This window comes from Thrips palmi, unplaced genomic scaffold (genome assembly GCF_012932325.1).
Source record: "Thrips palmi isolate BJ-2018 unplaced genomic scaffold, TpBJ-2018v1 HiC_scaffold_4, whole genome shotgun sequence".
In the NCBI taxonomy this organism is placed as follows: domain Eukaryota; kingdom Metazoa; phylum Arthropoda; class Insecta; order Thysanoptera; family Thripidae; genus Thrips; species Thrips palmi.
Window position 1 is genome coordinate 6,129,748 of NW_023144631.1, and position 21,548 is coordinate 6,151,295.

Consider the following 21,548-nt stretch of genomic DNA (forward strand, 5'->3'; position numbering starts at 1 on the left):
CCCAGTCTTTCCCAGGGAAAGAGTTCAAGATATTCGGGTGCCGCGGCGGCAGCAGACTGATTACGAGAGTCGTATTGCGGCCCCGGCTCTCTCGCATGTAAACGGAACGCTCCGAGAGTGCGAGCGACACAGCGATGAAAACGACTCTCGGAATCAGTCTGCAGTGTCGCCACCACCGGCTCTCGGCGTGCGGCGAGCACTGCGGCGTGCCCTCGGGCCATCGACCCGCGGGCCGCGGCCTCCCCGCGGGACCAGCGCGTTCGCAGCCCGCTGTCGCTGCAGACTGATTCCGCGAGTCCTTTTCGTCGCCCTGTCTCTCTCGCACCTAAACGGGCCGCCCGTGAGTGCGAGAGAGACAGAGCGACGATAACGACTCTCGGAATCAGTCCGCTATGCTGTCTCGGGGGCATGTCATCAGCTCGGATAAATCAATCGCGTGGCTTTATTTTCGTTTTCTCGCCGGTACGTCTCGTCATTAATAAGTCACGGGTCAGGAGGGGCTCCTCAATAAAACTAAGGACGGCGATTGAAATGATTGAAATGAAAATGTGCGTTTCTTACGAGAGCTTCGGGGGTAAGCGGTGTTCGTTTTTTTTTCTTCTTGAGGGGCAAGCGGCAAGCGGGCATTCCTTGCGACGGGCTGGGTTTATGCCTCTAGCCAACTAGTCGACCCGGCCCGGCCCGGCAGGCCCGGCCGCCCGGGCAACGATTCCCATGGCGGGGCCCTCCCCTCACATCGTGAGCAGAAAGCGGATAGCATTAATTGGCAGCATATAGATCTGGCGCTGAAGCGCCCAATACAGCACGAGCACCAGCAACAGTCCTCTGAGCACTGTGTCGATGTTCGACATCCTGGAAGCAAGAAATGAGGACAGATTGGTAGAAGAAACACAAATTGAGATAAATCAAAGGGCATCTGATTTGAGGCAGAGCAGATGTACGGCTCTGATTTGAGGTATTGCAGCCTTGACGGGAGTCTCGTGTCGGGGAGGGTGGGAGACGCGGGTTCAAATACCGAAGGCCTTTCTCTTTCTCACCTCTGGAGATGCGCCCTGGCCTTCGGCAGGTCCTCGTCCTTCTCCTTGAGCAAGTACCGCCGCGCGCCCACGGCCAGCTGCCGGAAGTACGCGGTCTCGTCCACGTCGCGGAAGTCGAACGTGAAGTCGCTGTAGTCCTCGGGGAGGATCTTGTTGTCCAGGTCGAGCCCGAGTTGGTTGCGGAAGATCCACGTGCTGGTGAGGAACGGCGCGAGCGCCACCTGCGCCGCGTAGATGCGCCGCTGCATGTTCCACAGCCTGTCGGGAGGAGAAGAAGTCAGAAACGGGACGAGGTCGCCGATGATAGTAAAGGGGCCGCGTTACAGCCGTCGTTGACCCTCGGGGCTCTCGGGCGCCTCTCGGGCCGCCTCTCGGGGGCGTCGCTAACTGCGCCACCCCGCGCACCCCGCGCGTTGAGGTCTCCCCGCCCGGCCGCCCCCCTCGCCGGCCTCTGCCTCCAACAGCACCATGAGCAGCACCAGGGTGGCGTGGGGCCACGGACGCCGCCCGGCGCCCGGCCCACCCATCCTGACCGCGCGGCGACCCCGCTTAACGACCGTTCGCGGGACCGCGGGACGTAACGGCTAGAACCACCGCCCGCCAGCGCGGCCAGGTCGTTGAAGCGCGGAGCGGCCGAGCCGAGCGCGGTCAGACGGTCAGACCGCCGGGGGCGGCTTGGCTCGGACCACCCCTAACTAGAGGTGGCCGTCGGTGCGATCGGCCGTCTCCGAAACGGCGTCACTTCCAAAAGCCACCTCCGGCGGCCCCCTACCTCGGCCGCTTCCCCTTGAGTTTGAGCACCGCGTCGATGATCAGGGCGGGCAGCAAGTGCAGGAAGATGGTGCCGATGAGCAGGATCGTCGGCGAGCTGGTGGTGAGGCCGAGGGCCGGCCAGAGCACGTTGTCGAAGGGGATCTCGGCGGCCAGCGGCCGCGCCATGGCCACCATCTCCGCCATGGTGACGGGCTTGACGGCCGCCGACGAGCAGTTGTAGACCGGCGGCTCGATGTCCGCCTTCCTGCGCGGAGTCAGGGACAGGGGCGGTCATGGCGGTGCGATCAACAGCGCTGCTCAAAGTAAAACCCCGACGCACTTGCAGGCGCGGTCCCACGTGGCCACGATGAGGGCCTTGATGGCGATGTCCACGGGCATGTAGTCCGCCGTGACGGTGGACTCGGCCAGGGCGATGTGCACCACCCCCTTCCCGGCGGCCACCATCAGCCCCACGGGGCCCTGGAAGTTGTCTATCCAGCCGGACATCGGCTCGGCAATGGAGGAAATCACTGCAAAGCACACCGGAAAAAATCAGGCCGAGGGGAGGGCTCGAACCCTCGCAGTTGCACCGGGCACCACACGCCGATACATTCGGGGACCACGTGGAGTGTCTCTCCCTCCCCACAACGCAGAGTGCTTTCGCAAACTGGCCGTATATTTCATATTTCACGACGCGTGCGACATCCATCCAGCATCCAGGGCGCAGTGGCGCGACGCCGCCGCGCTGGCGACACTGGACTGGAGCGGCGCCGCGACGCCGCGACGCCTTGGCGGCGCTGGACAGAATGGGATCGAAGAAGTGGTCCGGCGTCCTCGGCTGTATCGCGGCCGCGGAGCGCGGAGCGGCGGCGGCGGCGTCAAGCCACGCGAGCTAGGCGGCGGCGAGTCTCAGTCTCTCACCTATGGAGGGCCGGAATATGACAAGTGGGATCTTGTCACGGTACGAGTAGACGCAGTGCTCGCCCAGCGACTTGGTGAAGGTGTACGTGTTGGGCAGGCGGCGCAGCACCCTGCAAGCAGCAAGCACACGGGGACCGTAGCACCGTGGCGCGGGGCGCGGCGGGGCCTTGATGATGCACGACGCCCGTTTAACGACGCCGAGGCAACTGCCCGGCCAGAAGACTGATTCCGAGAGTCGTTTTCGTCGCTCTGTCTCTCTCGCACCCACACGGGACGCCCCACGACTGCGATAGAGACAGAGCGACGAACGCGACTCTCGGAGACGGCCTGCCGCCCGGCCGGTCCTTAGCCGGTCCCGTCCCGTCTCGTCCCGTATTGCACCGCCTCAAAGTTTTCTCGCGCCAAGTGCCACTTACTTGGGCGTGAGGACGGTCAGCTCGTCGCTGTCGAGCTTCTCCACGGCGGTGATCATCTGCCGCCAGTCGGCGTGCGGCGGGTAGATTTTCTCCTCGATCTCCCGCCGGTCCACGTTGCAGTACGTGGTGGACACGTGCACGAACGCCTGCGGAGCGACGGCAGCAAGACGGCAGTTAGCTGAGTTAGCGGCAGCCTCGGCCACCCCACGCAGCAGGTTGAACGAGGTTCGAATGGGGTTCGGGCGCTGTCTCTCTCGCACCCACACGGGACGCCCGTGAGTCCGAGGGAGACCGAGTGGCAAAATGACGTTCGTAATAGAACTGCAGCGCGCAATGCTGCTTTCGATAAAATGGTCCTTGATGCCGCAGCCCGTCTATCCGCCCGGACGGCTAGACGGCTAGTAAGGTATTGGTATCACCGCGCCGCGCGCCTCCATGGAGGCGAGATCATGTGGGGCGCCGGCCAGTTTCGCTTATTTTTACGAATCGCGCCGTCCAGCGCAGATGACGCACCACGGTATTTATCGCGACCCGCGCAATTTCAGACCTCACGGAGGGGGGAGTTGGGGGAGAGGGCGTCGCCGTACCCGCAGCTTCTTCATGCCGGCGGCCAGTTCGGCCACGTCGCGCGTGCCACGCACGTTGATGATGACGGCGTTCTTGAGCGGCTCGTCGAAGCGCACCGTGGCCGCGCCGTGGAACACCACGGCCACCTTCTCCTGCAGCATGGCGCGGTCCTCGGCGGAGAGGCCGAGCCCCGGCAGGGACACGTCGCCGCTGACGGCCACCAGGACGCGGCGCGCCAGTCCCGGGTACCGCGACTCCAGCAAAGAGTACAGCTGCAAAGCAACGAGCCCCTCAATGACCGCTACACTGCAAACTCGGTGTCGGCAAAGGAAACGGATGACTCACGGGCGACTGCAGCATCTCGTCGACGCGCTCCTGGATCGCCTTGCCGCGCTTGGGCCTGAGCAGGAGGAACACCCCCGCTACGCCCGGGCACGAGCGAAGCAGCTTCTCCAGCAGCACCTTCCCCATGAAGCCCGAGGCCCCCGTCACCAGCACATACTTGCCCGCGAAGAACTCGCTGATCCTGGGCCGCTTCTCCGAGGCCTTGATCCCCTTGGCCGACATGGCTATCGCTCGCTATCGCTGCTGCAGCCTCAGAAAGGCGAGAAGCTTGACGTGTGCGTCTAGTGTCGAGTCTGGCTTCAGGACACCGCGCGCGGCACGGGCACAGGCAGTACGGGCCCACCGGCAGGGTCCTTTCTTTCTCGCTGCTGGTTCTGGACTAAGCGATCGCTGGGCGCTGGGCGTTCGTTTCGCAATAGAACACCGTGGTTTGGGGAAAGCAGTGCGAGCTGATTTGCATTCCACGTCCTGCCGAGCGATTCCGAAGGATCGTTTCGTCGCCCTGTCTCTCTCGCACCCCTACGGAACGCCCCATGAGTGCGACAGAGACAGAGCGACGGAACGACCCTTTGGAATCACACGGCTGTCCGCCACACTCCCACGTGAGAGGAGGGAGGAGGCATTGGACACCAAAGGTCTCTTCTGGACGAAGTTCGGCCGGCAGGGCAAACTAGAGTGATGAATCATGATTGTGGTGGAACTTTTTGATTCACCTGCATGAGATTCCAAGTCCTACTCCGCAAACGTGTACGGTTCGGTGCAATAGTACCAAGAGCAACTCTTTTACTTAGTAATTTGCTTTTATTGATCTAAAATAGAATGAAAAGTAGAGTATGGAGAGGAATCACATAGTTCCAGCGCAGTCAAAAGCAAAACTTCATGGTGTATATTTCATTTTTAAAAAAATTATAACATACAAAATGAAAAACAATAAGTAGGAATGATCAGACCCTAAGGAAGAGTCATGATTGTAGTGGAGTTTTATTGCCAGAAATATTTGCTTCATCTGATTTAGATTCCTTCTGGGAAGACTGCTCTTGTTGATCTTCATCTTCATCTGAATCTTGATCATCATTTGGATGATTACTTGCACCAAGAGACTTTTTCCCTTCTTCAGATTCCAAGAACTTAGTCCATTTAGCAAGACGGGCTTCAGTTTCCTCTGCACTTTCAGCCACCCTGAAACAAACAGACAAACTCATTGAGAATAATTGTTCATGTCAGTAGATATAATATCCAGAGAGAAGAAAAAAAAACCATACACACCTATACTTTGTCTTCCCATCCCATGTTTCAGCTGTGATTCTCCTTTGATTAAACCAACGATTATTGAAAAGTTGCACACAAGCATCTGCTTCCTCAGGATCCTTAAAATTGATCTGAGCAACACCATCCTTGTGTCTCTACAAAACATATTTTAAAAACAGAAGTTAAATTTTGAAAGAATGAGTAGACCAGAAACTGACACAAATTAAATTTTAATTTACTACTCACATCATAGACAATTACTTTGCGCACATTTCCACATTTGGATGCTTCCTCTCTTAAATCTTGCTGAAACTCTAGAATCAAACCTACATCAGTATCAAAAATTTCAGGGTCAAATAAATTTTTGATGATGACAGTTTTCTCATGTTTTGAACGTTCTCCTCTTAATTTGTCTGGCCTCCAATCAAACAATCTGAAAGAAAGCATACAAAGTTTGTACTGTGTTCTTTTGTCAAATCTGTATACAATAGAATTGGTGGTAAATTACTTTTCTTGAGCTTTCTTAATTTTTTCTTTGTCCTTCCTTCGTTTTTTCTTAGGTTTCAGGCTTGGATTGTAGGCTCCTTTTAATTCAAACTTTGCTAATTCTACTTTTATCTGTTTCCCTTTCACTTCATATCCATCAAGAATATTTAAAGCTAAATCCACAGATTCTCTCTAAAACACAAATAAAATCATCAACAATTTCCACAGTCAATAGAAAAAAAAATTAACATTTACAAGAAAATTTTATGTACCTTGATGTAGGTGCACAGACCATCTCCCTTTAAAACTGATGGATCACCTGGTTCATGATATAATTTTACCTTCATTTTATTTGTATCAGCATCTTTCATAATAAGGCCACACTTTTGCATCAAATCAACAAATTCTTGTTCTGTAATGTCTAGAGGCAAGTTACTAACATAAACTTTGGTGTTACTGCGTTCATCAAGATCAAACCATTCTGAAAAAGAGAGTATTCAGAGTGTCTAGGTAAAACATAATTCTATTCTTGTACGCTACAAACTAAAAACTTTTAACCAAGCAGTGATAGATGATTGGAATGCACTTACGAGGTGGCTCTTGAGCTTTACGCTTAGCCTCAGCTGGGTCCGGTTTAAGAACTGCGTCTTTTTCATTATCCTTGTCAACATCAGATTTATTTTCCACAAAACCATAACTCATTTGATATCGAGCCATAAAATCATCATCTACCTGCCAAAATAGAGTAAAACATGAGATCATAATTTTCAATTTCCACCAAATATCTGCGACCACACTTACTAACCTTTGGAAACCAAGCATTTTTTTGCTTGTCCCAGAAATAGATAGCACCATCCTTGGGGTCAGTATATGTATGATTTTCACCATCAAAACCGTAATGTCCACTGGACATATCTTGCCTAGGTACATTTTTCACATTATCCTCTTCTTCATCTGTATCATTTTCTTCAACATTTTCCTCATCTGGAAGTTTTTTACGGCCCTTAGGTTTTTCCATATTTGAGCTGTTTGGTTTTGTTACCCATTCATTTTTATCCTTATCCCATTTGTACTTTAAACCTGTAAAAGTAAAATTAAGATGCGGCTTAAATTACATGCAAATTGCAAAACTATTTGAGATTACAAAAGAATTTTACCTGATGTAGAATCTGTGTAGGTGTATGTCTCTCCATCAAACTCATAATTCTGATCTGAAAAATTTAAGTTTGTATTAAAATACTTTGCCCAAAACATATCAGTTATAAAGAAGAGTATTGAATCAAAGTTTACCTCCAGGTGGCTTCATATCTTTACTGGCATCCGCTGTCTTGAGTTGCTGTCCCCTTGGAGTCCACTGTTGGGTGCCATTGTCCCACTGGTACTGGTACTTGGTATCAGGATCGGTATAGACACACACTTCACCTTCATAGTGTAGGTTTTTGGGATCCATGTGGGCAGCCTGACTGGTAGATTCTTTCGCACTGTCACTACCTTCATCTGGATTGCTACAATTTTCGTCTGAAGCGCTTTTCCCTTCTATTGGGGACTTTGTACCAATATCTGACTCACTAGCTTCATCAGGATCCATGGTGTAAGCATCAAACCTAGAATGGGCCTAATAGATGGAGGAATATGTACCTGAAATCCAAACATGTCAAAAATCCAAAAACAAGATTATTTAAAATAACATAACCTGGCTTCACGATTTGTGTGAAACACAAATCAAAGAAACACTGTCATTATCACTAAGACATGAATGGAGGGTGGAAATATGGCATTTCGATATCTTACTAAGGCATGCAGTATAAATCAATCTCCCAAGATTAATTTGAACTATGAACAACTAACTTACGTTTGTTATCGTATGTTCGAATTTTTTAAAACAAATGATAGCAGCGGGGATTGAAAAATCAGATGAAAAATTAGTGGCACCGGAACCACTTTGGTGGATGAGAAATCAACAGGAACAGAGCTGCATTTGGCCGGTTTTGGATTCATGGATTGTTATGTTATGATTGAATAATTTGTGTTTATGATTTACTTTTGAACCGCGTCCCTTCAATAAGGATTCCATGTCTTTTCCGGCAAGGGCACGCTATCTTCTCTCATTCTCTTACATTGGCTCCCCTTTCAAGTGTGTTATGATTAAACTCTATTTTCTTGGAAAGCTGCTCGCAGCAAATTTTTCAGTACTTATTTATTTTAACTTTTCTTTTGTATGATCACTCTGCTCTACTCTTGCAATTGACAGTGCCAGTGCAAGAACTTCGAAGGATATTGACCTTACAACTGTCATTGGTTGCTTGGAGCGTGCCTTCCACAATAAACGCAAGAAACTTGGCATAGATGATATATCACCTCTAGTAATATCAAGCAGGTTCATCAAGTCAATGTTTGCCACATTCATGCCATCCTTATTTTCAACATGTCGATGTAATAAGATTTGTTCCTAAACAGGACGGACAGGAGAGTACATGCTCTTCTAAATACAGCCCATGTTGACTTCACTGTTGAAGACAAATGTTACAGTGCAAATAATTTATTAACCACTGTAAATTATTATTTTCGAAAACGGCACCTGCCTTTGAGGTGAATCATGAAGTGTCATTCTTGTCTTGAAGAACAATATTCAATAGCTCGCTGACCATAATCTAGGAAATACATAACTGCATGATTTGTTTGTTTCAGAATTATCTCCATTCAACAGGTTTCTCAAGATTTCAATGCTCGAACTTGGGCTAAACAACGATCTTATTTGTACAGAATCGCTGTCCCAAAAGCTCACTGTGAAAATGAAGCAATCCCTATCTCTGAAGTAGATCGTTGTTTTTTTCTCAGGTACTTCATTGCAGCCATCCCTTTTAGAATTTAAAGATTCAAAATAATGTTACTTGGTTTTCCGATTTTTTCAGCGTGAGCAACTTTAATATTGAAGCAGTTGAAGAAGTATTGTCCATTTTTCCTGGAGTTCATGATTTTAGTTCATTCTCTGGGAAACCATCAAGAGCACTTGTGGACCGCACTCCAATTCGGCATGTTGATTCTTGTTGTATTAGGCGTGGGAACGCTTTAATGCCGCTTCTGTATGAGCCGTCAATAAATAATTTTGACTTTTGGGATTTTATCATTGAAGGAAGATCTTTTTTGTATCGTCAGGTAAGAATAAATATTGTACATTTCTCAAAAACAAAACAAAAATTCTTGCAAATTATAGAATAAGTTATGTTATAAATATCTGATATCCAGGTGCGACGGATGGTTGCTGCTGCAATAGCAGTTGGACTTGGGAGACTGAGTGTAGCTGATGTGCGAAGATCACTTGAATTGTCCACACCCATCCCACTTTCACGTCCAGTTGCTCCTGCTTATGGTTTATATTTGGCCAAAGTGACTTATAAGAAAGAGGACTTGCTTGTTAATAGAACTACATATGTCAACCAGGAATATAAAAAATTAGTCAATCTCCTGGATGAATATAAGTTATCCCTGAAAAATTAAACCAAGGTCAAAAGCAGACAGTCAGTCATGAGTTTCCTTCATGAACTAAATAAGAAGCGCACTCTGCTCAACCATACCTGCACAAGAGTAACCACAATTCAAGGAAACACCATTATAGAAGAGGTTGTGCAAGGTAAACAAACATCCCATGAAGTTCCAGAAAAAAATCAAATGTGTCCAGGCTTTGTAGTAGACACCAAGCCTGACTTACAAGTAGCTGAAATTCTTCCATCAATGCTGTACCTTGGTTCACAAGATGTCACACAGGACATAGAGCTGTTAAAGAAGTATCAAATAACTCACATTCTAAGCATAGGAGTTTCAGTTGCACCTCTCCCTGAAATGTCACAACTGTGTTATACATTCGTTCCTGCATTGGATTTACCTGATGAAAAAATTGACTTTGCACTTGCAACAGCTCTGCCTCTGATTGAAGAAACCATCAGTAAAGGAGGGAGCGTCTTTGTTCACTGTAATGCTGGTGTGTCAAGATCTCCAATGGTAGTCATAGCATTTTTGATGGTGCACAGGGGGTTTACATACTCCAAGGCCAATGCACTAGTAAAAGAAAAGAGACCTGCGGCAAAACCAAACGCAGGTTTTGTGAGGCAGTTACTGGAGTTGGAATGCAAAAGTCAAGCCTCTTCAAGTAACAAATGATTATGTTGAGATTTTATTGTACTAAGATACAATATCAGCGACATTTAAAATTTTTGATATAAATATATTTTTGTGAGTTGTTTATCAACTCACACAACTGTAACTCTGGAATGTACGAACAGACACCATTGAAATAAAATAAGATTATGAGCAACTTCATTATTCTTCTCCTATAATTCTTCCATAAATAACAAGTATATTGATAACAACAATGATATACATATTCATAATAAAAATAAATATTCATGATTATATATGTAATATATATAAAAACGTAGTATGTTAAAATACACAACAATAAAAGTTAAAGATAACTGGCAGTCGTAGTAACAGTGAAAGTTCCCCAGTAAAGATAATATTTATGCTTTTGTGCCAGCTGCTAATGCTTATTGGCCCGTCCCGAGTATTTTTTTTAAATTGTCACAAAATCTTTTGAACTCTTCAGAGAGAGAGAGAGATAACATGCAATGACCCCCGGCCATTCTTAATCTCAGGGGTACAGCATTTGATTTCATCTTCCTAAAAATTAAATAGGTGTACGTAAAGTAGCTGGCAAAGAATGAGTCTTGTTAGATGGAGAATCACGAGCATGAGAATGAGCCAAAGCAACTGACAGACATTGGACCCAAGCCTCTGCATTCTTCCCATCCTTAGGTTTCAGAATGAGCGATTGATCACCGGTAAATATTTCAAAAGCTTTTGGAATGTTTCGGGCTCCTCGACTGACTTTCACGCTTCTTATCTGATTCACTTCAATGGGTGTCACATCCTTGTCATCTTTCTGCAAATTAAGGAAAGTTGAATAATGATAAAGTTTCTTTAAAGTATCTTTAAAAAAAAAATTGGCATGCCAGGCATCAATAGGTTGTCTTACCGATCCTTTACAGGACAAGTGGGCTGGTGACAGAGTGAAGTAACGAGTTCGCCACCGCCTGAATAGCCGCCAGCGGCCTTTCTTTTCTTTGAGCTGCCCTTCAATCACTGGTTGGGAATCCTGAAGGAAACCAACAGCTCGCTCTGGATGGTTGCAGAGGAAGCAGCCCCAGAGGGGCCCATCAGATATTCCATTTCCTCCTCCACCCACACCAACATATTCCAACACGTCAAAAAAGCCAGAATGTCTCAACTCATTTGTAAGTGCCTCTTGGTCCTAGAATAAACAAGGATCAGAAAAACATTAACAGTACAATCCAGGAAAAATTTACAAGGAATTTACAAATGATGAATATTTTTTACCTTTGAGCAAGGAAATGCTGATGTGACCACAGTAAGGAAAGTTTTATTCTCACACTTTAAAATGTCCCAACAGTTTTTCAAGCTACTGACTGATGAATCTCGGGAGCTTAACGCAGATTGTGATCTAGCCTAGGATTCAAAACAAATTTAATAAATTCTGTTAAGATTTAAAAAATTATTTTTGTGCTTCAGTTAGATTTACCTGCAGTGATAAGAACATGAGATGAATCCAGATACGAGGATTTCTTGTTTTCATGGTGAAAAATGTCCTGTTGTACAGACAATGTTCACCTCTTCCTTGACAAGCAAAATGGAGCTTGGCAACTTTTTTAGCTCTCCTCTCTGTTTGAATCAAAACAGGAAAATCAAGTCAGACATTTGTAAAAAAATAATAATTAACAATATTTGAATAAAGTTTATCATCATCATTCTATCAGTTTTCAGTCTTTCACCTTCAATAGTGCACTTGGCAGGAGGAGGTATGCACCGAGAGACTTTGTCCATGTATGATTTGATTTTATCCAGATGCTTTTCACAAAAGTGTTGCACAGTGTCCCTCATTGGGTACGGTTCAAATACACTTATTCTCTGTTAGCAAACACACACAGATAAAAATTCAGCATTAATAATCAAAACAGTCCCAGTACCTCAGCACAGTGCCTCAACTAACCTGAGACGCTGCAGCCATTGAAGGATTGATTCCGGATGAATTACTTGAGATAATTGTTACACTAGTGTTTTGTCTACGAGGAGTTACCACACTGGAGTAGTGAGGAGTTTGATTTGAATTTAGAGCCGATGAACTAGGCTGAGTTTGTAACACTGAGCTATTTGAAGCTGCAGGGAGACTTGGGGTTGACAGAGCTGGCATTGAAGGGGGCTGCTGTTGCTGCTGCGTTTGTTGAAGGAGGGGTGGTTGTTGCGGCTGTGTGTATGGAGGCTGTTGCTGCTGCAACTGCTGCTGTAAATGTTGTGACTGTAGATGCTGATTTTGCTGTCCATGTTGTAGGAGTTGTTGCTGTTGAGAATTGACTGGAAGGAAAACAAAAGTTTTGGTAAAAGCACAAGAGTTGTTGAACAGGAAGGGGTAAGAGACAACCAGAGAGAGGATTATGGAGCTTGTTTTAGGAGTCACTCACCCAGAGCATTATGATTAGCAATTTGGTTGGATGAGTGTTTCATTGTGTGTGATGATAGCATTGACTGAGAGGATGTTGAACTCTGCAACTGAGACTGCTGAGATGTTGAATGGACATGGGTATGCTGAAGTCTCCCAACATTTCCTGCTGCAATTTAGAAAAAAAACAACAAATAAGCATAAAACATTTAAGTGTGCATTATTGTTGTTTAAAAATCTTACAAAACTTACTGGAGTCTCTTGTTGTGTGATAAGTCACTGGAGGACCATTGAGAGGGAATGAAGTAGAAATTGACACAAGCTCACGATCATCTCTCAAAACAGATCCACTTCCACCACTAAAAGCAGAAAAATAATTCAAAAGACCACTTAATTTATTTTGCACTTAGTTACTTTGGCTTGTAAACATAATTTTAAGATATAAACTATAGGTATAATTACTATCACTTACATGCTTGAACGGGCAGAAGTAGCAGAATCTTGAGTAGTTGTGACTGTAACTCCACCACTTGATATTCCGTACTGACTATTACGCTGATTGCTATTATTGATAGCTGTCACTGAACGATTATTTGAGCTCAAAGAAGTGTGAGCCAATGCACCTGTCGCAGATGGAGATGGCAAGGCACTGTTTGGTACTAGATTGATTTGCTGACTGGAACTTAATCGAGTCATGCTCTTATGGAGGCCTCCAACGGACCCAATTCTACTGCCATTGCCATTGACCCCTCCACCACCACTTGTGCCTGTGCCTGTGCCTCCACCTCCTCCACTTCCTGCTCCTCCCCCACCTGCTGAAGAGAACACCAAGGTAACAAGTTAAGTCAGGAAATGGTCCTTTTTGAAAAAGTGCAGAAAGTTGTAAATGAAGAACTCACTGATATTAAGACGAGTCATACTACGGTGTGCACCTGACACATGCAATCGGCCTGTGCTTCGACTATCACCTCCAAGTCTTGGTCGACTGATCACCAGACGATTAGCTTCTTGTCTGTTTAAAGCTCCATTTACTTCAGAATGAGACTGGCGACTGTTCCCAGAGCTCCTCTTTCCTCCATTACTCTCCTCTGTACTTCCTCCTACTTTGACTATTGTAACTCCACCCGACGTTAAATTAACATGTGGAGTAGTATGCTTTTGTCCACATTGACGTACACCTTGCAACATTTTATCCGTGAATAAGACCGGATATGAACTGCAGAGGCGAGTAGCTTCATGGAGAAGTGTGTGCTGCGAACCGCGATCTGCTTTTGGCAAATGTTCCAAGACAAAATTAAGAGCCTCCTGGGCTCTATCTTTGCTCAGTTTCCCAACTGATGAAATGACCTGAGCAGCTAGGCAAAGTGTATTGGGATGACATTCAACAACTTTCTTGATTTGTGGCAGGTGATCAACTAACAATTGAGGTCGCTTCTCAGCCATGTTAACAAACACTTTCATTGTGTCCGAAGCAGTAGCTGCTTGACTCAAATATTCACAAAGCTGAGGCAGGCTTGGTTCTAGAAGTGCTGGTTTGTTTTTGGCTATCATTGCAAACAACAATAGAAGTGCCAGCTTTTCCTGATTTTCACAAAGTGGAAGAAGGGAGACCAGAGCCATTGCATGCTCATGGACAGGCTCCTTGGTTACTTCATAAATTTGTGGCAGAACTCTGCACAATGAGAAATTTCCTGCAATGGAAAAATAAAAAATTGTTACACAAGACCAAAATTTAACTGCACACTTTACTGAATATGTGTATTCAACATGGGAAAAGTTAGAACTTTACCTGAGATAATTGAGTCAATTATTAACTGAATATGTTTAGACAGAAGATCAGCATTTTCAATGGCAGCAAGTGATAAGTACGATGACATATTTCTGGACAACTCCTTATTGCCCTTATGCAAGAACTTGACAGCAACAGGGAGGGCGCGACGCATCACCTCCTTTTTGTTATAATTCTGCATACAAGAAAAATAAGTATAGTAACATGAAATACTGTGTCACATTGAATTAGAAGAATATGGTAATAGTTGTCCTGTACTTGTTTAAGCTTACCAAAAATATGCAAGATATAATATCAGAAGAAATTTTGGCATGAGGTGGGTCTTCATCACGTGCCGATGGCTTTAAATTATGGTTAAGGCAAGACTCCAACAGAGACACAAGTGCCTCGGAATGCTGCTCAATAGAATTTGTTTCTCTGGAAAGAAATTTGTAATTGTTATTAAAAATCTATGCTAAAGAAAACATGGAATTGAAATACAAATTAGATTTGATGACTAACCTGATTGCAGAAGTAACTCTAGTAATGCAAATCTCAACAACACTTTGATCATTGTCATTATTGACATAATCTGGAAGACTGGCGATCTCAGCAATTGTGGTCACAACTTCTGTCAAATCATTTACTATCTCTGCATCAGCTACTGAGAATAAATCCCCAGCCTAAATAATGTGAAAATAGATTTAATCAGTCAGAAAAAAAGACATGTAAGAAGCACTATTTATCAAGGGCTAAAAAGTATAAATACCTTTGACAGATCCTTCTTGCTGAGGACTTGCGTAAAGAGTTCATGCATTTTAAAGGATGTTATGATGTCTTACATGTGAATAAAATAACTAAAACTTCAAGCAAACTTTGCTATTCCCTGAAATAAAAACAAAAGATAGTTATAAAAATCTCTAATAATTCCATTAAACTCGATGAGTTGTGAAACAGTGTTATGACAAGACACCTGTTGCTTGACAGCTCCCAGGTTTGGAGTGCACACCAAAGAAAAGTAAGAAACTCTCATCGACGAGTTAAATTAAGTGACATTGGTTTCTCAACCGATCAGAGGTCAAACCTCACCGCTTCAGAACAGAGGAGCAACAGACAGGGAAAATGAGTGTTTCTGGTGTAAGGGGGTTACCGCGACAATTGGGCACTAAACATGCATTATCTACAGATTGCTGACAGTTGAGATAACAGGATAGCTCACGTTAACAGCCCACAAGACGGCTAAAACTTCATCTCAGCGCATGTTTCGCGTCCGTGCAAGGCGAATGTACCAAAAATGCAAAGAATGCGGAATGTAAACATTTGGGACGTAACCAACAAACAGTCCCACTCTGGCAACCCCTTTCTCTTCCGCGCAAAGATCGGTGGAGAACGGGATCGTCGAGGCACACCCGTGTTTTCCCGACACTTACGACTACGAAGGACGTCAACAGGATCACAGAGTGACTGGAGAAGCCTCGAAACGCATCTTCAGGTCGGTTTGGACCACGTAAACATCGCAGCAGCAGCCGCTTCACCGCACTGCGCGGCGTCGTGCGGGTTGCTAGGCTACAGGATGCTTCTTCTGCTTCCTCCGCCTCTGCCTCCATTCAAACTCGGAACGCGGCAGGGGTGGGACTGGCGGGAGCGGGGGGCTTCGGGGAATGCACTCCACGCCAGGAAGGGCCGAGCTTTGCGTATCAGCGATGCAGGCCGGTTATCAGCAACCTCTATCCCCAATTGGGGCTTTTATGCCCTCATGATGCCGTCATAAACGGGGAAACGGCGACACACCGCGTTGCTGCGTTGCTACGCGTTGCGAAGGCGGGCGGCTCTAGCTAGCAGTAGCGGTGCGGCCGCGCCTGCCGCGCCATGCCAGGGCTACACTGTCGCGGACAGCGGCCAAGAAGCCCGCGGGTCGCGGACGCAGCGGACGCGGATCGCGGTGGACCTGGCGGAGTGGCTCGCGGCCCTCGCGGCGGGCCGGAGCGCGTAGCCTCCAAGGCGTAGCGGTCCGCCGGCCGCAGCCTGCCACCTCGCCGTGTCCGGTGCGTCGAGTCGACTCCGGAATGTGAGTGTGTATGTGTGCGTGTGTGTTTACGGGAAGGGCGGCTGGAGCGAGTACCCAACTGGCACTGGCAGCAAGAACTAGTTCCGACGATGCGATGCGTGATGTGGGTAGCGATTGATCCTTGCGGCTCGTCTCGACTCCGCGTGTCGGGGACTTTCATCACTGCGAGGGGTAGAGACGCCGCGCCGCGGCTGCGGAGCCTGCTCTGTACTGTACTTGTTTTGGTGTTATGCTCGCAAAAGACGAAAATAGAAGATCAGCAGGAAGTTTGGTTTCAACAATTTATTTTATTTCCAATCATGTGAGGATGAATAAAGAAAAATGATACTCTTCAACTCACTGTCTTACAGTATTTGATAAGGTACGGTTTCATCTTTTTGTTTGCTCTACAGTACGACTTTTTATCAAGAGTAGAATTGAGATAACAGGTACCCAGTACACTGTGTATATTCTAGAAACTAATGAAAGTTGAATTGAAATGATCAAAAGCCCCTATTAATGTCTTATTTCTTTCCACAAATTGATAATAAATAAAGGAACTCCACAACAGGTAGCAAATTATTGCTGCAATAAATAGATTACATAACTGTACATCAATCACAGGTGAATGAGCTCTCACTGCCAGACCACTCCTGGCAGACTCCAAGAGAATCAAGCTATCAGTTGGTGGGAACAGTAAAATCTGTTTTAGCCAAAAACCTTACTAGAAAATTAACAGTTTTTACAACCCAACATTGGACTAAAAGGCAATTTTCAGCAGACACAAAAATTATTTGTCAAACCTAAAACCCATTTGACAAGTATGAATTGGTAATTAAAGTACTAAGAGGTTTGTGCCATAATACTGGAACCTATGGTTGCCCTGCACCAATTATCTAATTGTGTAAAGCAGCAGTATCAAGACCTGGCTTATCCTTCTTCACAATACCGGACAGCAGCTTCTTGATTTCAGAAATTGCTTTTCCAGGATTGAGGCCCTGGAAAATAGAATAGACACTTATTGAAATAAAATGTTTGCAAAATTTCACATAGTAACGCATTCCAATGATCATACCTTAGGACAAGTACGGGTGCAGTTCATGATTGTGTGGCAACGATAGACAGAGAAGGGATCCCTCAAACTGTCTAGACGAGCCGCAGTTGACTCATCTCGTGAATCAATGATCCAACGGTATGCCTGAATATGGAAAAAATAAGATTATGTTTTTAGGTAGCTTCTCTCCAAAAGAGAGATATGTAGATCAAAATTTAAAAAAAAATTAAGTAACAAACCTGCATGAGCACTGCAGGTCCCAAATATTTGTCACCATTCCACCAATAAGATGGGCATGAAGTGCTACAGCAGGCGCACAAAATGCATTCATACAGACCATCCTGGAGGAATAAAGGGAGAAAAGGATCAGACAGGTTTATAGTTTCCTAGTTGAGAAAAAATTACAAATTGATTGAAAAAGTACCAATTTCTTGCGGTCATCAATACTCTGAAGATACTGTGCAGTGCCACTCTCAGGCTCGTCCTTGCGCTGCAGCCAGGGCTGGATAGACTTGTACTGGTTATAGAAGTTGTTCATGTCTGGCACAAGATCCTTGACAACATACATGTGGGGAAGGGGATAGATCTTCATGGGCTTGTTGAGATTCTTGTCAATGTTGCTGAAATATATTCAGAAAGGTGATATAAACTTCGAATAATTTAGTCAACCGAGAACAAAGGTTCACTTTTAAGAGTTTTACCTGATACAGGCAAGGGTGTTGGTACCCTGAATGTTCATGGCACATGATCCACAAATACCCTCTCGGCAGGATCTTCGGAAGGTAAGGGTGGGATCCATTTCATTTTTAATTTTAATGAGGGCATCAAGCACCATGGGTCCACTCCTGAACAAGAAAATTAAAAAGTGTTTGAGTATTTGATTTTATGTCCTATCAATAAAACAGTAAAAAAAGAATATGCCAAAATAGAGGAAAGTAGGCAGAAAACATACGTGTCCAGATCCACCTCATATTCCTTCATTGAGGGTTTTTCTTCGGGCTTGTCTGGGTTCCATCGGTACACAAGGAATTTCTTCAAACGTTGTCCAGAGGCAGCAGTAGTGTGGATACGTCTGATCTATAACATATTGTCAAGATTGCAGTTATGCAATATGAACAAGACATAAGGTGAAGTGTGGGACAGTAGTGAAATAGCATCCATACGTAAAGAGTGACACTTCGGTCAAAAACATAAGCACAAATCTTTTATTTTCAACAGATAAGCAACTCTCTGTTGGTTTGTTTTTATTTTTTTTAAACCATTGGTGGGGCTTGGAGAGAGCACCATAGCCCTACTTGTAGATTGCGGTAAGCACCGACAGGTGAAAATCAGCAGACAGCTCAAGTTTGCTACGCCACTAGACAACATTCACTGTAAACTTCGTTTGTACTTACGTTTCCGAGTGTTGCCCAGCAGGACTTGGTCAACATTTCGCTTGCCATTATATTTCAGCGGTTCAAAACTTTTACCAGTCAGCAGACAGAACTGAACAAGGACAGCCAAGGTACATTCTAGAAGCAGAAGTGAACTGCGACGTAACTTAAGATCGATATGTAGGGTTACGTAAGGTTTCGGTATTAAAGGGACAGTTCTCCTGACCAAACTAAAATTAGCAAAAAATAAATATTAAACGGTGTTTAAAGTTAAAATAAAGCTCGCAAATAATAGGTGTTTTCCAGAAACAAAACACTTAGTTTTTCGAGAGTACAGTCACGCAAAATAAAATGCAATCGTTTCATCATGACTTTTGGCTCTTTTAAAAATGTGAAAAAAAAAGGAAAATTCGTTTCTTAATAGTTTTGTAGGTGAAACGGGAAAAAAACATTCTAATTTGATATTTGGTCAAAGTGGTCAATTTTCCTCTGACGTCATACTGTTTCCCTTCTGCTTGTTTTTCCTGTGCTTGTTTTTGTTGTTTCGTGTCCTGTTTTGCTTGCAGAGAGAGTGCAACAAGTGGTCTAATTTTCTTATGTTCCTCTGTTTTTCGTTTTGACGTACTCAGATGTGTGTTCTACAGGAATTAGTATTGGGCTGTTTTTTATTTTACCTGCCTTAATCATTTTAAGGAAAGGTCACAGGTTACGCTAGAACCAAAGGTGTGTTTGAACCAAGCTGCCCCTCATTACCTACCATATTTTATTTATTTTCTCTGCCTTGTTATTGTGCTCGTTAAAGATCGTGAAGTTTTACAACCTTTTCTGTGAACTAATGTTTAAGTTTTCTCAGATGGCAGTCCAAGGAATCATTGACATATCACAAACTCCAGTGACCAAACTTCGTGATCGAACCAAAACCCTTTTATCAGCATCTCTGAATCAACTCAGAGTTATACCCACCGACGACAACATTCCAAGGTATCAGATTAGTTCGCTTATATTTGCCTTTTATTTTCTTGGAATACGAACTGAATGCTTAGTCGAAAACATTTTACTTTCTCAGAGATTGGCGAGGAGTCGCTCATTTTGCTGAAGTAAACACCAGGTCATTATCACAGTCTTCAACACCATTTGAAGATGTTCTCAAACAATGGGTAGAAAACAAACTTACTTCAGAGGGATCACCACCAACTTTCAAAGACCTTCAAGATATCCTGGGTCAAATAGATCGTTGGGATGTTTATGATGACTCTGAAGAAATGATGAGTATGTCGATGCATATTTTAAAATTTTAGCTACCCTCTGGTTTTTGATTCAGTTTCTAATGATATCATTTCATACTTTGTTTTAGAAAGTGATGCTGAATATTACTCTCAGTCTCTTTTGCAAATTCAGCCTGCTCCACATGAAGCTATCAAACCATTTCAGAATGGTTGTTTGACAACCGGTAAAGTGTTAAATATTATAATCTCCACTTTTTTTGTTTTTAACAAATCACTTGAATGATTCACACTAAAACTGTTCTGTGCTTTCTGTTTACAGAGGATGTTGAGAGAGTTCGTCAGGGTTTACCTCTCATCAAGTATGATGCTTTTCTATTGTATGCTGATGAAGATCTTTCATATGCAAAAGTTATGATTGACAAATTAGAAAATAATTTCAAACTGAGGGTGTGTACTTAAAATATTTTTTTAACTTGTTCTGTACAAACTTCTTGACATCTTTGTTTCGGGTTCTGTTTATTCTTATTTTATATTTCAGCTTGTGGTTAAGGATCGAGACTTACTCAGTGGAGTGGGTCTCGAATTTTCAGCTATCACAAAGCTGATTGCAGAGCGCTGCTCAAGCCTCATTGTCATTCTGTCACCAAATCTCCTCAACAGTCATGAAAAAATGTTTTTCCTTTCATTTGCTCAAACAATAAGTATCAGTGAGTATGCTCCCATTTGTTCATGTAATTTTGATTACTTGTACCATTTAACAGTAATAATGATGACATTGTGATTTGATTGTAGCACAACAGAACGAGAGAAATGCATGCAAGAGAATTGTACCCTGCCGATATGAACCATGCAGCTTACCAATAGAGATTTCTTATCTCTATTGTCTAGATTATCGGCAGGCATCAATGTTTGGAAACTTTTGGCCTAGACTTAGGGATTCCATCATGGCTGCAATTGATAGACCAATTCCAAATCTCATTGAGGCTACAAGTAGCAGGTAAAACCAGGCCCATTACATTTTCCCCTAAATCTCAGACTTTTTTCCCCATTTAATTTTAGCGTGATTTGCTTTTAGGTGTGAAATAACTGAAATCACATCTCAAGAAATAAAGTCTCAAGAAATGAAGTCTCAAGAAATGAAGTCTCAAGAAGTGATGTCTGAAGAAAATTTGAAGAATCTCAAGAATCCAGAAATCAAGCCTTTGGTAGAACCTAGAGATACTGTGCAAAATACTGCTGAGGTGGTTATGTCAGATCCTTCAACCCATTACCCTGGCAGCAGTTTAGAAGAAACTCCTGATATTCCCTTTGCCATCCCTGAGGACACGCCGGGTCAGACTTCAAAGACCAACAGATTCTTTAATTTGAAACACCTGACAAATCGGTTTAGGAGGAAGGATAAAAAAGAGAAGTTGGCAAAAAAGAAGATGGTTTTGGCAGCATGATGAAAGAGATTTTTAAGTATTGTGGTTTTATTTATGATGGAGAATCTCTTATTTTACCTGGTACAAGCATGGAAGGCTTGTCAAGATGTTTTCATAGATGTATTTTAAGTCCTGTTCCTGATTAAGTGCTGGCACAAGTAATTCAGACTGAATAGAGATTATTAATTTTTTATACAAGAGTTATTACTTTGTAAATTTTGCTAACCAATGTTTTTGAGATATTTTTTTAAGATCTTCAGTTATCAGAGTGTAACAGAGGAGAAGAAGACATGCCAATTTTACACATGTTCTTTTTTCCCAAAGAAGAGATTATGTATATAGGAGTTTGGATTTCAGATCAAGTGTAAGAAT

The 21,548-nt window shown here is 44.4% G+C and overlaps 7 protein-coding genes across 12 annotated transcripts; 3 read left to right on the plus strand and 4 right to left on the minus strand.

The window, feature by feature from the left end:
* Window positions 1–17: 17 nt before the first annotated feature.
* Window positions 18–4,404, minus strand: LOC117649742 (putative fatty acyl-CoA reductase CG5065). The gene is made up of 8 exons (XM_034392762.1): window positions 4,040–4,404; window positions 3,715–3,966; window positions 3,128–3,273; window positions 2,712–2,821; window positions 2,131–2,320; window positions 1,810–2,055; window positions 1,038–1,295; window positions 18–852 (listed from the first exon to the last, which is right to left on the minus strand). The coding sequence occupies exons 1-8, from the start codon at window positions 4,259–4,261 to the stop codon at window positions 732–734; spliced, it is 1,545 nt and encodes a 514-aa protein (XP_034248653.1). The 5' UTR covers window positions 4,262–4,404; the 3' UTR covers window positions 18–731.
* A 498-nt stretch (window positions 4,405–4,902) lies between these two features.
* LOC117649266 (HIV Tat-specific factor 1 homolog) lies at window positions 4,903–7,761 on the minus strand. Of its 2 annotated transcripts, none has more exons than XM_034391869.1 (10): window positions 7,626–7,761; window positions 7,064–7,411; window positions 6,931–6,984; window positions 6,579–6,853; window positions 6,364–6,505; window positions 6,046–6,254; window positions 5,796–5,965; window positions 5,534–5,720; window positions 5,306–5,442; window positions 4,903–5,218 (listed from the first exon to the last, which is right to left on the minus strand). In XM_034391869.1, exons 2-10 carry the CDS (start codon window positions 7,359–7,361, stop codon window positions 5,002–5,004), a joined length of 1,689 nt encoding a protein of 562 aa, XP_034247760.1. In that variant the 5' UTR covers window positions 7,362–7,411; window positions 7,626–7,761; the 3' UTR covers window positions 4,903–5,001. The 2 variants fall into 2 exon arrangements, with proteins under 2 accessions (XP_034247760.1, XP_034247761.1); XM_034391870.1 differs by having other exon boundaries at window positions 7,565–7,665.
* LOC117649267 (tRNA pseudouridine synthase-like 1) lies at window positions 7,708–9,297 on the plus strand. The gene is made up of 6 exons (XM_034391871.1): window positions 7,708–7,907; window positions 8,025–8,150; window positions 8,231–8,362; window positions 8,462–8,611; window positions 8,686–8,929; window positions 9,020–9,297. Exons 1-6 carry the CDS (start codon window positions 7,846–7,848, stop codon window positions 9,269–9,271), a joined length of 966 nt encoding a protein of 321 aa, XP_034247762.1. The 5' UTR covers window positions 7,708–7,845; the 3' UTR covers window positions 9,272–9,297.
* LOC117649268 (dual specificity protein phosphatase 19) lies at window positions 9,262–10,090 on the plus strand. The gene has a single exon (XM_034391872.1). It carries the CDS (start codon window positions 9,299–9,301, stop codon window positions 9,929–9,931), a length of 633 nt encoding a protein of 210 aa, XP_034247763.1. The 5' UTR covers window positions 9,262–9,298; the 3' UTR covers window positions 9,932–10,090.
* LOC117649265 (protein melted) lies at window positions 9,916–15,855 on the minus strand. Of its 3 annotated transcripts, none has more exons than XM_034391868.1 (15): window positions 15,483–15,855; window positions 14,822–14,938; window positions 14,575–14,735; window positions 14,346–14,490; window positions 14,074–14,248; window positions 13,184–13,975; window positions 12,757–13,096; window positions 12,537–12,643; window positions 12,307–12,453; window positions 11,838–12,199; window positions 11,620–11,755; window positions 11,370–11,509; window positions 11,168–11,296; window positions 10,806–11,081; window positions 9,916–10,712 (listed from the first exon to the last, which is right to left on the minus strand). In XM_034391868.1, exons 2-15 carry the CDS (start codon window positions 14,867–14,869, stop codon window positions 10,458–10,460), a joined length of 3,213 nt encoding a protein of 1,070 aa, XP_034247759.1. In that variant the 5' UTR covers window positions 14,870–14,938; window positions 15,483–15,855; the 3' UTR covers window positions 9,916–10,457. The 3 variants fall into 3 exon arrangements, with proteins under 3 accessions (XP_034247759.1, XP_034247756.1, XP_034247758.1); XM_034391865.1 differs by having other exon boundaries at window positions 12,757–13,099; XM_034391867.1 differs by lacking the exon at window positions 15,483–15,855 and adding an exon at window positions 15,026–15,153 and having other exon boundaries at window positions 12,757–13,099.
* A 187-nt stretch (window positions 15,856–16,042) lies between these two features.
* On the plus strand, window positions 16,043–21,532 carry LOC117649129 (myeloid differentiation primary response protein MyD88). 3 transcript variants are annotated; one of them, XM_034391592.1, is made up of 9 exons: window positions 19,030–19,249; window positions 19,380–19,507; window positions 19,593–19,795; window positions 19,881–19,976; window positions 20,072–20,199; window positions 20,291–20,459; window positions 20,545–20,749; window positions 20,828–20,858; window positions 20,889–21,532. In XM_034391592.1, the coding sequence occupies exons 2-9, from the start codon at window positions 19,380–19,382 to the stop codon at window positions 21,195–21,197; spliced, it is 1,269 nt and encodes a 422-aa protein (XP_034247483.1). In that variant the 5' UTR covers window positions 19,030–19,249; the 3' UTR covers window positions 21,198–21,532. The 3 variants fall into 3 exon arrangements, with proteins under 3 accessions (XP_034247482.1, XP_034247483.1, XP_034247481.1); XM_034391591.1 differs by lacking the exon at window positions 19,030–19,249 and adding an exon at window positions 16,043–16,120 and having other exon boundaries at window positions 20,828–21,532; XM_034391590.1 differs by having other exon boundaries at window positions 19,032–19,249; window positions 20,828–21,532.
* Window positions 16,774–18,708, minus strand: LOC117649130 (succinate dehydrogenase [ubiquinone] iron-sulfur subunit, mitochondrial). Its single transcript, XM_034391593.1, has 7 exons — window positions 18,548–18,708; window positions 18,106–18,230; window positions 17,855–17,998; window positions 17,578–17,773; window positions 17,393–17,494; window positions 17,175–17,297; window positions 16,774–17,097 (listed from the first exon to the last, which is right to left on the minus strand). Exons 1-7 carry the CDS (start codon window positions 18,593–18,595, stop codon window positions 16,996–16,998), a joined length of 840 nt encoding a protein of 279 aa, XP_034247484.1. The 5' UTR covers window positions 18,596–18,708; the 3' UTR covers window positions 16,774–16,995.
* Window positions 21,533–21,548: the final 16 nt, after the last annotated feature.

Bases quoted from the DNA above. Each gene is read 5' to 3' on its own strand.
- LOC117649742 (XM_034392762.1), bottom strand. From the start codon at position 4,261: ATGTCGGCCAAGGGGATCAAGGCCTCGGAGAAGCGGCCCAGGATCAGC. The intron at 3,967-4,039 runs GTGAGTCATCCG...GTTGCTTTGCAG, and splicing joins ACGAGATGCTGCAGTCGCCC to CTGTACTCTTTGCTGGAGTC. The intron at 2,321-2,711 runs GTGAGAGACTGA...TGTGCTTTGCAG, and splicing joins CATATTCCGGCCCTCCATAG to TGATTTCCTCCATTGCCGAG.
- LOC117649266 (XM_034391869.1), bottom strand. From the start codon at position 7,361: ATGGATCCTGATGAAGCTAGTGAGTCAGATATTGGTACAAAGTCCCCA. The intron at 6,854-6,930 runs GTAAAATTCTTT...TTACTTTTACAG, and splicing joins CTACACAGATTCTACATCAG to GTTTAAAGTACAAATGGGAT. The intron at 5,443-5,533 runs GTGAGTAGTAAA...TATGTTTTGTAG, and splicing joins GCAAAGTAATTGTCTATGAT to AGACACAAGGATGGTGTTGC.
- LOC117649267 (XM_034391871.1), top strand. From the start codon at position 7,846: ATGTCTTTTCCGGCAAGGGCACGCTATCTTCTCTCATTCTCTTACATT. The intron at 7,908-8,024 runs GTGTGTTATGAT...TGCAATTGACAG, and splicing joins TACATTGGCTCCCCTTTCAA to TGCCAGTGCAAGAACTTCGA. The intron at 8,151-8,230 runs GTTCATCAAGTC...GTTCCTAAACAG, and splicing joins CCTCTAGTAATATCAAGCAG to GACGGACAGGAGAGTACATG.
- LOC117649268 (XM_034391872.1), top strand. From the start codon at position 9,299: ATGAGTTTCCTTCATGAACTAAATAAGAAGCGCACTCTGCTCAACCAT.
- LOC117649265 (XM_034391865.1), bottom strand. From the start codon at position 14,869: ATGCATGAACTCTTTACGCAAGTCCTCAGCAAGAAGGATCTGTCAAAG. The intron at 12,200-12,306 runs GTGAGTGACTCC...TTTTCCTTCCAG, and splicing joins TGCTAATCATAATGCTCTGG to TCAATTCTCAACAGCAACAA. The intron at 11,756-11,837 runs GTTAGTTGAGGC...GTTTGCTAACAG, and splicing joins CAATGGCTGCAGCGTCTCAG to AGAATAAGTGTATTTGAACC.
- LOC117649130 (XM_034391593.1), bottom strand. From the start codon at position 18,595: ATGGCAAGCGAAATGTTGACCAAGTCCTGCTGGGCAACACTCGGAAAC. The intron at 17,999-18,105 runs GTATGTTTTCTG...TTTCTTGTTCAG, and splicing joins TATGAGGTGGATCTGGACAC to GAGTGGACCCATGGTGCTTG. The intron at 17,098-17,174 runs GTATGATCATTG...TCTATTTTCCAG, and splicing joins GCACCCGTACTTGTCCTAAG to GGCCTCAATCCTGGAAAAGC.
- LOC117649129 (XM_034391591.1), top strand. From the start codon at position 19,380: ATGGCAGTCCAAGGAATCATTGACATATCACAAACTCCAGTGACCAAA. The intron at 19,796-19,880 runs GTATGTCGATGC...ACTTTGTTTTAG, and splicing joins TGACTCTGAAGAAATGATGA to AAAGTGATGCTGAATATTAC. The intron at 20,200-20,290 runs GTGTGTACTTAA...TTTATATTTCAG, and splicing joins AAAATAATTTCAAACTGAGG to CTTGTGGTTAAGGATCGAGA.